At 37.0% G+C, this 16,448-nt stretch overlaps 1 protein-coding gene across 7 annotated transcripts in view; it reads right to left on the bottom strand.

The window, feature by feature from the left end:
* Epsti1 (epithelial stromal interaction 1) overlaps positions 1–16,448 on the bottom strand; it is a 97,529-nt gene that overhangs the window by 47,381 nt on the left and 33,700 nt on the right. For all 7 annotated transcript variants that reach the window (XM_046454173.2, XM_046454174.2, XM_046454175.2 and 4 more), the window contains exon 6: positions 8,791–8,864. In XM_046454173.2, the coding sequence (XP_046310129.1) occupies positions 8,791–8,864 (74 nt within the window). The remainder of the gene's footprint in view (positions 1–8,790; positions 8,865–16,448) is intronic.

Raw genomic sequence — 16,448 nt, 5'->3', positions numbered from 1 at the left:
GAAGCACGGCTCCATTCTTCAAGGCTCAAGGTGAGGCAGGACATCATGGCAGAAGAGTGTGGCAGAGAGAAATAGCTCCCATAATGATGAGAAGCAGAGAAAGATTCCACTATCCCCATACAAAATATATACCCCATGGCCACACCCCCAATTAACCACTTCCTCCAGCCACACCCCACCTGCCTCCAGCCACCACTCAGATAATCCCATCAAGGATTGATTCACTGATTAGGTTAAGGCTATGACCCAATAATTTCTCCTCCAAACCTTCTTGCATTGTCTCACATGTGAGTTTGGGGAGACACCACATCTAAACCATAACATTCAACTTCCCCAACACCAATTCTTCAATTCCATATATCTGCATCTTTTCTCCTTTAAACAAATCATTTTAGGCTGGAGAAGTATATTGCTCTGAATGAAGCCCTGGGTTCAATCCCCAGAACAGGAAGAAAAAATTTTAAGTACTTCCTCCATTATACTAGAAATAATCTTTTTTAATCATTGATTAATCCACTGGTTATACTTGTTGAGGAACCTATCCATATATGCCTTCTCAAGGACTTTATTTCTTCTGTCATACCCTTTTCATCCAGTCTCTCCTCTGCTGTATTGGATTTTTTTCTGTCTTTACACAAACATGACTCTCCCTTGATCCCTCAACTTTATCCTGTTATGCCTCATTTCATTGCTCTCCTTCTCAAATAACTCAAGAGCTGATAAATGCCATCACTATTTCCAAATCTCTATTTATTCTCAAGTCCAATCCAATCAGGCTGCATCCCCCCATCATACCCAAATCAATCCTGTCAGGATCACAGATGACTTCCTTTAGCCATCTCCACTGGGCTTCTTCTCATTCAACCTTTCTGTCTTGATTTCTGGGACATCACACTTGTTGACTTACCCTGCCTCTCAATGTTCTTTCACCTCCACTTAAATTCTAAAAGATAGAATTCCTCCATATTTAATCCTGGGCTACTCCTCAAATCTACAATTTAAATGATTTTATCTATTTACATGCTAATAATTTCTAAATTTTTATCTCACACACATACTTGCTTGCAAAGACCAAATTTTTATGTACAATTTCCCATTTGTTATCTCTCAGGTATCTCCAATTTATCACATTTAAAGTTAAACTTTTGAGAAAAAAAATAATTTAACAAATTAATAAATAAAAAATAAAATTAAACTTTTGATACTTTTCTACCCAAACTTTGGTCCTCTCCTAACAGTTCCCATCTTGGTGCTTGGCATCACTATACATTCAGTAGATCAAGTCAGCTGGGAACCATCCTTATTTCTTCCTCCTTCCTCATCCCTCAAACCAACATGTTCTATTGATTTTTCCACACAATATGTATATTTTTTTCTCTGACTTGACATCACCCAAATCAACCTTTAACTGGACCATGTCAGTAACATCTTCAATAGTCTTTCCATTTCTACTCTTGCTTCCTCAAATCTATTCTCAACACAGCAATCAGAGTAGTCACTTCCTCAAAATGAAAAAATAAAATAAGAAACTTCTTATGCTTCTCCTCTGTGACTGGAATAAAATCCAGACTCTATGCAACAGCCTGCGTGATGCGCCTCATCTGTCTGGCTGCTTCCCCTCTTGTCAACCTCATGATTTCTTCTCCTTTATTCTCATTAACCCAAATACACCAGCATCCTTTCAGATTATTGAAATACTACATGCTTATCCTTGAGTCAAGAACTTTCTTCCTTGGTTCTCAGCATAGCTGGGTTCTTCTTGTCATTTTAGTTCTTGCTATTTTATCTATAAATCAGGTCTTTCCTCTCATACTAAAGATATTTTCCCCCTCTCAATCTATTGATTCTTAATCTTTTTATCCTTCCTTTACCACTATGTTCCTATTAGAATTATTATAGTCTGTTGTCCAACATAGTTCTTTGTCACCTTAACATCTGAATTTCCATATTTGGTCCTGGAGCCACATTTGTTCTATTCATATTATATACTCAGAACCTACAGTAGTGCCTGAGACACACTGAGTGCTCATTATTCAATTAATAAATAAAAGCACCTTTCCTTATGCTAGGTAGTCTCAATACATTGATTTCTTGCCTGTGTAATAAATTGCATTTATGTTCCTCTGAATATTTTCATCGATTCATATTTGTGCCCTTTTAACTTCTTGTTCAAGTATTTTGCCAATTTTTCTAGATTTGTCTTTTTCTTACCATTTGGTAAAGAGTTCTTTGTGAAATTGAGTCATTATTCATTATGTCTCAGGCAAAAATTTTCTCTTCGATTATCATTTACTGGTAAATTTCTTTTCTCTGTGTCTTCCATCATAAATCTAAAAATATTTCATGTACTTAAGTCCATTTTCTGAGATTTGTGTATTGCTTACAAAGGAGTTGCTATCCTAAAATTATAAGATCATTCCTCATCACATTCTAATTATGTTGATTCAACACAATTTGCCAAATTGTCCATCCTGTTAACATTCCGTTGAAAAGTCCTAAATGCTAAATTCCGAAATAATAATGGATCTACTTATAGACTGTAGCATTCATTGAACCTATTTAAATATTGATTATAATGGCAAAAATGCTTTGTTATACCTACCACAGCTTTAAAGGTTTTATTCTTTTATATCAAAGTAATTTAAATTTTGGTTTCAAATTTTTTCCCCACTAGTCTTTTAAATGGGTATCTAAATCGTTTAAGTTGATAGACTTTAAAATGTCTTATTGCTTAATTTCTAATTTTATTTCATTTTTCTCAGGGACTGTGACTTTCTATAATTCAGGTGGATTTAGGGGAATTTACTGACAGTATTTGAGGCTTTGATCATGGCCGCTATTGTGGTAATTAAGTTGGTATGAAGTATATTTTTTTCATATCCTGGGTACAATATTTCATAGCTATGTCTATATAATCATGCATAGTCATTATTTTTCAGTTCCTTTAATCCTTATGTCATTTTTTTGGTTCACTTGATCAGTTCGTTTCTACTGAGAATTAACCAAATTAAAAAAAATGGCAAATCCATAGTGTACACTGGAGACTTGACAGTTTTTGTCTAATTTTTGTCCTATATATTTCAAATCTATGTTGATAAAGACTTATGATTCACATTGTCTTTTGAATTATGCATTTTATCTTAATAAAATATCCTTTATCTTACTGAATGCTTTTCACCTTGAATTAAATTTACCTTGTAATAATATTGCTATATCTGCTCTATTTTATTAGCACTTATATATATATATTTTCCATGCCTTTGTTTTTAATTCTCATTTTATAAATGTTTTGTGATACCATACTTATATGCTTGTTTTTAATGCAGTGTAAGAGCTTATCTTTTAGTAAGGAAATCAAGCTTACATACCTTAATTGTAAGTGTTAATTTGTTGAATTTAATGTTTTGCTTTCTTCTTATATTTTATTGTAAAAATTTCACTTCATGTCTTTTGTTATAATGATCAAATTTGCTTGTTATTTTTCTCATGTTTTATGTAATATATCCTATTATTACATATAGTTAACATATAACTAAACATATTACAATATAATTATTTCTCTATTAATATTTAGAATTTACAAGCTTTCTTCATGCAACAAAGGAAGAATACTATTGAGAATTAGTTAATGAATGTAGTTCATAACCCTCTCTCTTATTTGCGCCTCTTCTAGTCCCAACATCCTCCATGATTTTAACATGACCCTGTTGATTCTTATTTTAAAGAAGGAAAACTAATCACATTTTTTTTTTTTTTATAAATGTCACTATCTTTTTTGTTCAAAATAGTTCTGGCATCTCATGTCTTCCTAAATCTTGGGATATCTGTTTGGCTACAGTTTGTTCTCTGTTAACTTTTTTTTTCAATAAGGCTTATAGACCCACATAGGAGCAATAAAGTTGGCTGTGCGACCATACACGCACCCAGGTGTGATAGTTTACCAGGAGCACTTTCTGGCCCCAGGGCTGCCTTAGTGAATCTCCTGTCTCAAAAAGAGATTCTGGAAGCATATGCTTTGGGGCAAAGGCCAAAGTCACCTCTTCTCTTTACTTCTTCCTTTACTGTCCTGGGAGTTTACTAGGTTCAGCATCTCTCTCTGAGTGCTATGCTCAGTCTCTTATGTGAACTGTATCAGTCTGTCTTAGGAATTACAGCTACTACTCCCCACACCATGCTACACATGAGGAAAAAGGCTCCAAGAGGTTTAAAAAAGTTCTTCAACTAATAAGGAAAAAAATTAATGTCTGAACCCAGACAATCTAGCCCCAGATCCCCTGCCCTTCCAAGAGGGAACCTTCAATGGTACTAAGTTCCAATGACAAGATAATTAGAACAAAATATTGTACAAATAAGATACTGGTCAACTTTCATCTCTTATCAGTTATAATTACATGCTGAGAAAGATGAGAACTGATCTGGCACTCACGGCTCTTATTAAAAGTAAGCAATGACACATGACATCAACCTCAGAAGAGGTCACTATGTGACTGATGAATTATGACAAAAGAAAGACCACTCTATAACATGTCTGAACGTGGAAAAGCATACAAACCTCTGCAAACCACAATGGTGACCAAATAGCCCCAAATGCTGGCTACTGGGAGTGACTACTGCTGCTTTATCAATGACAGCAGAAGTCTCACTTCAGTATTCCCACCTTTTAAATAAAGATTGATTTTAAGATATATAACCATATAACGACCATATTTGCAGATAACATCCAACCAAGGGCAAAGCTCTGCTTCTTTAAACCCTCCCCCAAGCCACCTGACCCAGATCCCATAGCCTTTAAATCCCCTCTGACCTCTTCCTAAGGTGCTCCATGTTTCCCCAAAGTGTGGCCCAGGAATTTATTTCAGAGGCAACAGGATTAGTAAATAATCAAATATTCTGGAACAGGGGAGTGACATGACCAAACTGTGTTTTAGAGGATTGAACCTGAATAAAAACATGAGGTGATGAAGAGAAGAGACTGATGGCAAAGGTAGCAGCCATCACAGTAGTCCAGAGGCTGACCAAGGAACACAGAGACAAAGACCACAATTCCAAGTGGCATGTGACAATTGCCAACACAAGGGTGGTGCCAGTGGGAATGACATGAGTTAATATTAACATTAGAATATCTGCAAGAAGAATTGATAGTGGGTGGAAATTTTGATATGATCTTAACAGGCAACCTTATTTAACATTCAATAGTTAGGGATTTACTTGGACCAAATTTCTCATAAGCTGTTCAGTCTCATTCTGAACAAAATAGATATGGGATTTTTATATCTATAAGTTTGCTTCATTAGCATAAGCTACAAAGTTATGAATAGGATGACTTTCTATTCACCTTGCTTAAATTATGAAAGTCAAGGTTGGATTTAAGCTTACCATATGGATAAGGGAGCGATTTAGCTCTTAAGTGTCTTTCAGAAGTTCCCACGAAGGGCATTAGAAGTTTTGTGAGCATATTAGAAAGCAAACTTGGGGCCAAAGTGTGCATATTCAGCAGACCTGTCTGGATTCTCCGCTCCAAGAAACTAACATAGATGAAGATGTGCCTCTGAGGAACTAAGCACACAATTATTCAAGTGAAAGTAAAAGAGATAGATGGTTCTGATGACAGAAAACGTCCCAACATTACATTCAATGGGCTGAGCTGGATGGGGGTGGGGCTTGGCAGTTCAGGATTATGAAGTTCCTGTTTAGAAATGGGCTTGATTCCAAGAGTTTTCCCAACTAAGGTTTTAAGAACTGAGTCCCTTGTCTCCCAGAAACAATGCTGGAAACTGTACTCGGGAGAAGAGTATACCTAAGAGAAGTTATGAAAGCCCATCCATCCTCCAGGAAGATTAATAATGATACTAACCCAGGGTTGAGACTGGGCAGAGGACCACATTTCTATGTAATGAATGAAGAGGAAATAGACTTATTTCCTCAGCCTCTCTTTTTGCTTAATGTACACAAAATTTAGATTTTGGTGGGAAAAAACAGAAGTCAACTTTGGCCAATCTTTCTCTCTGAGTTGACCTACCCTCTCTAGTAGTTCTCACCACAGGTGAGACAGTGCTCCTCACCCCAACTTACGCTTGGTTACTGACCTTCAAAATATAACACACCCCTAAATTATCTATTTTCCCTAGTTCCCCAAATCTCAAGACCTGACTTGACTGCATAGCTTACTATCTCTGACTTTGGAAATATCTGATTACCCAAACCTCCCCCTGTAACATAGGGATGATACATCTCTAATGGGGTTGATCTGAAAATCAAATGGAAAAAAAAGTCTATATGACTACTGCTGAGCTTGACATTCTGCATATTCTCAGTTATGTAGCAGCTTTTTATTACTTGGATTTAAAAGAGCCAAATACTTTGTACTTTTAACTTAGATAAATGTAGAATCTATTATGTTAAAAGGTTATTAGATACGAACTACAATTTTAAATGCTTAAAACAGTCAAACCTGATTCCTCCAGAAAATTCTTAAAAGAATACCATTTTCCCTAACACTTGTATGTAAATTGCATCTATACAATCTTACATCCTACCGGAGCCCCATCACTCAAAATCCAAACACATCTAAACATGAATCCAAAAGCACACAATCAGAAAGATGACCACACCCCTACAAGCAAATTGCCATTTAAAAATTTAAATGCTGGGATTTATTTTACCCAATATTTTAAATAACCTGGGTCACATCTTCTCTTTGATTAAAAAAAAAAGAAGTTTATCAACTGTTACCTCAGATTTTTTGCATCTACCAATAATATTGACTAATAGGGAACACCATCTTGAAAAAACATCACATTTGAATTTTTCTAAGTGGTAAATAGGTACAGAGATGAAAAATCATGGTGAAAACTGTACCAAGGTTAAACGCCCCTTCCTACCCTCTGCTTTCAGGCTCAAGAATCTTAGAACTAATTCTGAATTGTGATATCGAATCTGTCCCTAGTTGGAGTGGCAGACTTAATGCATCATTAATCTGGTCCGCTCTCAGCCGCCAATTGAAATAGTCACAGTCATTCGATTTTTAAGGAAAAGACAGTGCTGCAGAAGTACATTCCAGAGGTCTTTTCATAAAAACCATCCTGTGTGCTCCATCTGCATGTGCAATCTGCTTGTGTATTTTCAGCCAGCTTGCATGGGCAGATTAATGTGTACAATTAGAAAGCAACCTCACAGGCATTCAATAAACTGCCTTCATTATTACACTCAGGAGAGTCCCTTTGGATGTCAATAAAAGCCTAGTTTTCTGCCTGTTAGCTAAATAATTGACAACACTAAAAATAATCAGAAGCAAATGAACGGAGTCAGGAACAAGGTGTGAAGAAAGAGCACATTAAGATTCTCCTGGTGGTGCCCCAGGTGGCCATCATGTGCTTTTTCTCCAGCGACTTGGATTTACAGTCTACTCAAGTCCATGGTTGCCTTCTCTACAGGAAAAACACACCGTTCCTGGTCTGCTGTTTGAACCACACATCACAGCATGCTGAAACTAGCAGGGTATTGACTCGTTTGAAAGGATTTCTTATTTGGGTTTCTATTTTGTGTTCTTTCATTTGACAGCTTCAGGAGAATCTAACTTGGGGGTGGAGGGCAGATAGTCTAGTTGGTCTGGTGAAATCTTTGTGCTGTTAAAATTCTAACAGCTTTCCTAGATTTTTTTTTCCCCCCACCATGAACTGGTTCTAAGAAATTGTGATAAAGACTTGTTACAGGGAGGCTCCACCTATTCTAAGAAGTCCCTTTCATATTGGTAGCTATGTAATGGTCATTCATTTCATGAGCTATTGGCCTTTTAATTTCAAAAGTAATTCAAAACACAATGCTCTTAAAAGAAAAAAACCTCACACATATATACCTCTTCTTGTGTTTCTCAATAGCCTTTAAAAATCAATTTGAGATACTTCTCATTTTTAGCCAGCTTCTCTTCTTCCTGGTTAACTGGGGCTTTCACGATAAGCAGAAGAAAGAGCAAGAGTGAAATGTGCGAGTAATTGAATTCAACTCCACTGATAGTGTGGGAGGTGGCTGAGGGCAAAACTTTTTTTCTTCTTTACAGAAAAAGGGCGACTGATCTTTAGTGTTTAGTGAAACACAAACTCAAAAAGCTAGAAGATCATGAAAGAACGGAGGCTGGACAGCACAACCCCCAATATTTGAAAATTCCAAGAATCTTTCATCTTTCACCTTGCCCTGATTCAAATTCTCCAGACAGAGGATTCATTCAACTTCCCAGTCCTCTACTTAAGACCCCTCACTGGTAAGCAGGTCATCCCTTTTCCGGTGAAAACTAGTTTGGTATAATAGAAAATTATTTTGATATATGACCACCAATTGGGAGTTTTGACAATAATCACTAAATGACTGCAGTTTCTGAGTAGACAACATGCAATAGTATAGTAAGCCTCAGTCCACTGGATAAATCCCTAGTTAGTTTAGATTCTACTTCAGCATTTCATTTCAAACAGCTCCGTCCCTGTATCAATACATTGGAAGTCAATATAATTAGAAGCACACTGGATCACCAAAGAAACAGACCCTCCAAGACACTTTTAGTGGTGAATTTTTCAAATTTGGTAGTATTAATGCTAAGTGACTCTTAGAACACACTCTGATGAATATAGATGTCTCCAATCTTAGATCATCACATGATGACAGAGTTCAATTACATAATATTAGCAGCCATTAATCCAATGCCAGGTGTTTGCAAAATTACCAACATCTAGAACTTAAAAACTAAATGAATGAATGATATGCCTATAAATGTACAAAGTTCTGAAAACATAAACTTACTATTGGTGATGCTCTCTGAATGCTTCTCTACTGAGTTTTTCTTGAACTTGCTTTTTCTCCTCTAGCTTATTGCTCTGAAATTGCAAAGATCAAAATGTAATCTATTAAGGAAGATGTAGTTAGAATCATAATGTTGAAATTATCCAAGGTCCAAAATCCTTAGGTCCCAGTGACCCAATAGTCTAATATGATCTAATTTGGTTCCCTTCCAGAAGCTCCAAAATTATCCCCTCCCAGAAGCCACAGCCACTTCACGGAAAGCCAGGAGCCCTAAGTTCTTCCACAGCTCCCCTCTCCCAACTGTCTGATCACAGAATCATCATTGCACATTTTTATTTTAGTTCAAATGATAGCAACATTTTTAAGCAGTGTTTTCAAAATATTCTAATGAAAACATAAAATTTCCATACCAACTATGTTTACTTAAGATTATAATAAATGGTTAAATAGTTCATTCAAAATTTATGTGTACACCCACTTTCTACTAACGCATTCAGGAAAAGATTTTCAATAAGCCAACTCAACTCCCTTCTGACTTAGAATCAAACACTTAAAGCTGTTGAGAGACTGAACAGAACATGTCCTTAAAAAGCAATCCACTTGCATAAAAAGAGTTCTTTTATTTTTTTTAATTAGCTGTTTAGAGAGCCTAGAGAGAAAAGAACTTCATATTTGATATTACTGCCACCATGGCTCTGGCACATTTTAATCCAATTTAAATAACCCAGAACATTTGCTTTTTGTTCACCATGACACAGCTGTCATTTTTTTTACCTTGCCTAAGAAAAATAAGTAAAATTCTTAGACAACAAATTTAATAGGGAGTTGAAACAAGTTTACAACACAGGAGAAATGTGAAATTTTACATGAATCCAAGAGAGCAAGCAGCTGGGTTTAATTTTTTTAAAAATGGATTTGCCCAGAGGAAGACCCTTAAAAAGACAATAATGGAAATCAACACTCTTAAACTCTAAGTTTGGATCCATCTTTCAAAGAGAGGGAAAACTGTTCATATTGTTCATTTCCATGAAGGTCTTCATTCACCCAGAACTTTGCCATTTTGACAGGCAAAATGAGAACCGCTTTAGTTTTAGGGAAAAACTGTAGGAAATTTACTAGAGTTAAAGGGAAGCAATTATAATGGAAGCAATTGGATTGTTAATGAAACAATTCTAGGAAAATAACTAATGGAGAATTATAAAACCAAGTAAAAATGATTTCAGTCTGGATAAAGTCCTCGATCATGAGAACAAAAGTGGTCACTTAATGACAAGATCCCTGCATCCCCTACAGGAAAATAATTGAAAGTATGAAGGACAGCAAGCAAGCAGTAGGTGCTGATGAAACCAATGTTAGGCACACTCCTTTGAGAACAATGAGAAAGTCACACAAGTGTCTAGAAACAAAGGCTTGGTTCCTTCAGCAAGGTCAGGAATTGAGAAAACTGTTTTTATTCTCTTCGCCAATAGATTCCAACTCACAAAACTGTTGGATGGTAGCTACATTTTATCCAAGGAAAGTCTGTCTATCCCTCATCAGAAGAGAAAGATTTTGCAAAACCCTGGAGTATTTGAGAATCTGTATTCGGTACCTACCAACCTAGGCACTGATTTTACTATACTAATCCAAATACTTAGATTTAGTCAGATTGTTTATTGCTTTCCATTTAAGTCCTCATCCAAACATACTTATGCATGTATACAAATGCAAAATAACCCATTTGAGAGCATGAGATCCAAATGAAGAAAAGATGGAATCATTTTCTCTAGTTCACCATCACTGAGTGAACTTCAGCAAATCATTTAATGTTACTGAATCTCATTTATTCAACAAACATTTACTTAATGCCTATTACATGCTTTGTGCTGTTAGATGCTAGTAATGCAGCTATGAAAAAGCTGTGACTACCCTGGAAATTTCAAAGTCTAGCTCAGGATATGGACAAGAAAGCAACGAAGGAAGTATGTTAAGTATATTAGAGAAAGCAGTTTGCAAGTGAAGTAATATGAACACACGGGAAAAATACAAAAGCAGATGGTCAGGAAATACTGTTTCCATGTTCACTCTGTGCCTACTAAGTGGCAGGTTCCATCCCAGACACAAGAGCCAAGAACAACATTCAGAATGTGGCTTCTAAGCTCAGGTTCATGACTGAACTTCACATAGGAGAATGTCTTTATGGAGACTGTACTTAGAACTTTCGTTAGATTTTCTAAGGTGCTGATGGCAAAATCAAAGGACAAAACCCATAGGTATAAGGAGAAATAAAAATCATAGGTAGAGACCAATCTTAAAACAAGCAACAGTTTTCCAAGAGTGGGAAGAAGATGGTGCAAACCTTCAATTCATTGCACACCTGTTGTCCACTACTAAAGAGGGTTCCAGCAGAGGGGTCAGAAAGCCTAAAAGAAAGCTAGCATTTAGCTCATCAGGACTTGCTCCCCAGCAAGGGACTGCTTCAACACTAAGGATGCGTCTTTCTTTGTCTCATGAAGTTGCCATTTATCACCAGTCTGAGCACCCACAAAACGGACCACCTGGATTGAAGAACCAGGTTTTTTTTGTTGTTGTTGTTTTGGTTTTTTTTTTTTTTTATACAAAGGCAATGATGGGCCAACAATGTCCCTGGATAAGAAAAGCGCAATCCCAGAATTTACAGTGTTTTCAAGACATCAGAGAATATGCCAGTTCAGGAAATTCCAAGAAGTTCAAAGATAAATTGAAAGGTGTTTGTGAAGAGACGGGTGGAAGATATGGCTGGGAAAGTAAGAAGGGGCAAATGATGAAGGAATTTATATGTTCAAGCAAAGGAGTCTGGACTTCAGCAAAGGCAGTGGTAAGCCATTAAATTATTGTAAGCAGCACAGTAAGCCGCTCACTCAGGTAGCAACCCGGAAGATAAGCTGCAGAAAGGACTACCAATGTGAGAGAACACGAGTGGTTCTCACCACCATCCAAGTCAGAAACTATGAGAGACCCCAATTAGGGCAGCAGGGATGGAAAGGAAAAAAACAGTCGAGAAAAATGGAAGGGACAGAAGTAACAGGTACAGTTGTAGGTGGGATGAGTAAGAAAAGGGGAAGACAATCACATAGAGAATCAACACGAAGGCATGAGTTCAATTTGAATCCAAAGGCTCTGAGGCACGGGTGTGAACATCTATGCAGAAATCCCAAATATGTACTACGATATATGGTTCTGGGATTCAGATATATGTTCTGGCCTTAAGACATGAACCTCAGAAACCATCAGCGTGAGTAATGGCTAAATCCTTAAATGTGGGAGCTTTCACCTAAGGATAAGAGGTGTAGGCACAGAGATATCAGAGACCAATGGAGATATCAGAGACCAACAACGGACCTCTTAAAATATCCATAGAGGGAAAACAAGTGGATAAAAGGATCCAGAGAAAATATAGAGGGGTAGATTAAAGGACAGAGTATTTAATAATTAATAGCTACAAACTGTTAAGTATCTCCATTGGATTTTTCAATTAAAACATCATGGTGATCTTGGCTAGATCTATATTAGATACAAAAGCCAAATTCAGCCCACTAAGGAACTAAAGAAATCAGAGAAGTTGAGTACATAAGCCAGCTAAGGCCAGCATCAACCTGGGGAATACATTCCTAAAACAGATTCCTTGGTTCCAGTGACTGAAAAAGAGTGAGTCTACAAACTGACATTTGGAAACAAAATTTGGTGGTAGAGAAGTCTTTTAAGACATTGACCCATGGCGTTGAGAGCATAGAAGTTGGAAGTGGATTAGAATAGAGAGATGCTATTTGTTAAGGTTCGAGAGACCCAAGTATAAATACATACTAAGAGAGGAAAAACAAACAAGAAAGAAAAAGGGCTTAATTAAGAGATGCAAGGTCCCTGGGGAGATGGGAGGAAAGAGGAGATGGTGAACAAAAGGTGGAAGAATCCATCTTTTCCTTCCTTTAAGAAGGAAAGACACCTTCTTAAAATGAGAATGGGGATACAAGCAGCAAAGAGTAAGGGAACAAGCCATGTACGGTGGCACACGTATGTAATCCCAGAGCCTCAAGAGGCTAAGGCAGGAGGATCGCAAGTTCAAAGCCAGCCTCAGCAAAAGTAAGAAGCTAAGCAACTCAGTGAGACTCTGTCTCTAAAATACAAAATAGGGCTGGGGATGTGGCTCAGTGCCCCTGAGTTCAATCTCTGGTACCAAAACAAAATAAAACGAACAAAAAAGAGTAAGGGAACAGAAAGAAAAGAAAAGATATTAAAGGCCTAATGGGCCTTTCTTTCCTATGAAGTGGTCAATGAAGCCATGTGCTGAAAATAAAGCAGAGAAAACGAAGAAGGTAAAGTGAGCAAAGATCTTGGTAACTAAGGCTGGGCCTAGAATCCAAAGGAAAAATGCTAGACTTTGGACATTGTTAAACACCTAGCTGAGATGGAAGCCCAGAAATCCAGAGTGGCCAAAAAAGGCTGTGGGGGTTTTTTCTCCAGCAACCACGTTCATGTGGATTTAACAGAAATGAAGAAATTGAGCCAGCCTTGGTGACACACCCCTGTAATGCCAGTTACTGGGGGGCCAGGGCAGGAGGATCATAAATTTGAGGCCACCCTTGGCAACTTAGACCTAATCTCAAAGTAAAATAAAATTTTTGAAGGGCTATGGATTTAACTTACAGGAAGAGTGTTTACCTACCATGCATGAGGCCCTGGGTCCAATCCCCAGTACTGTAAACAAATAAATAATTGAACCCATCCAATTCAAGTATTAAATAAGAATTATCTTCTTTACTCCTTCCTTCCAAGAGGTCAATATACTAGATTGAAATGAGATAGTGTTAAAGCACTTCTTCACTTTTATAATTAGGTTACAAACACATTATTAAGTGCTCACTAAGTGCTCGGCATTGTACTAAGAGCTTTGTATATTTTGCAACCTTTAATTCTATTGCTATACTCATTTTAGAAAAGAGGAAAGTAAAGAACAGAGAAGCTAGCAGCCTATACTCTTGGTACCACATCTGCATTTGAGAGTTCTTATTCCATCCTCATGGATTTAATGAAATCTTACTGCATTTCAACAACCAAAGTCTTAATGCCTCCACCAATTCACCCACCAAAAATCCCCATACAATGTAGGAAACATATTTCTTGAAAACACTGGTATTCTTTGAATTTTCAGAAATGAAAACATTTCCCAGGTTATACAAACAATATTGAAATGATTTCCTCAATGTTGAGTTTACCCCTAGAGTTGTTCTTAAACCATTCGCCCTTGCTACTACTTGCTTCCTAGAAATAAGAAAGCAACATGTATGATTTCCTAAAAATATGTATGAGGTCATCTTTGCATCTAATATGAATTGCTAATATTCTGCTCATTAGTCTCAATGCTATACAATAAGGTAGAAACTAGCAATGTTTCTCAGTGTCTATATAAAGCACAGTGACTTCCGGGGCTCCAAATGACTTTGGCAGCCGTAGCTCTCAGTAAGAACAAGAGGCTTTGGAAGCTACTCAGATCTCTTGCTGGTTTCTTATACTTTCTGAGGTTATGATATCCCAAGAGGTTGAGAGAATCAAGTAGGAGTATTTGGAAATGACATAGCACTGTATTATATAATTTTAAATATAAGGAGATGGGAGCAGAATAAGGTAAATCCAGGAGGTAGGGAAGGTCTTTGACATGGACAAGGAGGTTTTCATTTTTTAGGTTTGTGATATTATGAAAGCCTAGAAAAATCAAATTATTACTTCATTCATTAATGTGATTATTAGGGGAAACTATGGTGGAGGTTTACTCCCACAGCACTAAATTTGGACGAAATCTTGCTGTGAGAATTTGCAAAAACCTGTCTACTTATGGGCAAGATCCACTGGCAAAGAAAGTAGCTGCTTCTGATACATTGCCTTCATTTTTAATGACTTTCTTTTACTCTGCCCTAATATTTTAGAAATATTGTCTCTGCTTTATAGATTTAAGGGAAAAGACATTTATACATAATTATAAAACCATGAGTTGTAGTAGTTTCCGATGGTTGTTATATTTAAAAAAATTTAACACAATCTTAACAGTTTAAACAACACAGATGTATTATCTTACATTTCTAGAGGTCAGCCACCCAAAATGAGTCTTGCCAGATTAAAATTAAGGTGCATTCCTTCTAAGCACTCCAGGGGAAAATCAGTTTCCTTACTTTTCTCCTCCTCTAGACACCTCCCACAGTCCTCTGCCAATGAACCCTTCCACTTTCAAAAGCCAGAAAGACTGACTCTTTCTCAGTCTGTCATCTCTCCTTTCTCCTCTACCTGCCTCATTCAATTTCAAGGACTCTTGTGACTATATTGGTCCTGCCTAAAGGTTGCAGGAAAGTCTCCCTATGTAAGATTAACAATCTTAATTCCATCTGTGAACTTAATACCTCTTTGCCATGTAATATAACATATTCCTATGTTCTAGGGATTAGAATTTTTAAAATTTTTTATTCTAATTTGTTATATATGGCAGCAGAATGCATCACAATTCATATTACACATATAGAGCACAATTTTTCATATCTCTGGTTGTATACAAAGTATATTCATACCATTCGTGTCTTCATACATGTACTTAGGGTAATGATGTTCATCTCATGCCACCATCATTTTACCCCCTTGCCCCATCCCTTCCCCTCCCTCCCCTTTTTCCTACCTAGAGTTCATCTAATCTTAAATGTTCAACATCTCTAGCAATTAGAGAAATGCAAATCAAAACTACTCTAAGATTTCATCTCACTTCCAGTCAGAATGGCAGCTATTATGCAACAACAACAAGTGTTGGCGAGGATGTGGGGGAAAAGGCACACTCATACATTGCTGGTGGAACCACAAAATGGTGCAGCCAATATGGAAAGCAGAATGAAGATTCCTTGGAAAACTGGGAATGGAACCACCTTTTGGCCCAGTTATCCCACTCCTTGGTCTATAGCCCAAGGACTTAAAAACAGCCACATCAATGTTAATAGCAGCACAATTCACAATAGCTAAATTGTGGAACCAACCTAGATGCCCTCCAGAAATGAATGGATAAAGAAAACGTGGTATATATACACAATGGAATATTACTCAGCAATAAAAGAGAATAAAATCATGTCATTTGCAGGTAAATGGATGGAGTTGAAGAATATAATGCTAAGTGAAGTTAGCCAATCCCAAAAAACCAAATGCCCAATGTTTTCTCTGATACGAGGAGGCTGATTCACAGTGGGGTTGGTAGGGATTATAATTTGAAGGAGGGATAAGGGGGCATTACTCTGCCTGCCACATGAATTATAATCTATTTTTAAATCAATAAATATCAGGCACAATATGCCAGGTACTTCATAAAAGCATTGCCTTCCCTCGCTCTCTGAGGCTTTGGAACATGTAGGGAGACGGGAGGATAAGAGAACATTGCTTTCCTTCAGTGTGGTGCATTGCAATGCTGATCAACCCTTCACAACCAGCTCTAGCAGAAACAAAAAAGAGCAGGTTGCTTTGTAGCGTTTGCTCATTTCTGTAGTGTAAATATTCCCACCATAGTCAGTTTCAAGCTACCGTGAAGACAACTCATAAAAATCTTGAAAATGTAACAATCCATTCTCATGAACCAGTCTGAGGTGGCTCTAACACACTACCAAAAGTATATAACACCA

The sequence above is a fragment of the Marmota monax genome, unplaced genomic scaffold, assembly GCF_021218885.2.
Source record: "Marmota monax isolate L192 unplaced genomic scaffold, Marmota_monax_Labrador192_F-V1.1 WCK01_AAM20220418_F8-fsc00011, whole genome shotgun sequence".
Taxonomy (NCBI): domain Eukaryota; kingdom Metazoa; phylum Chordata; class Mammalia; order Rodentia; family Sciuridae; genus Marmota; species Marmota monax.
This window is presented reverse-complemented; position numbering and strand designations above follow the sequence as displayed.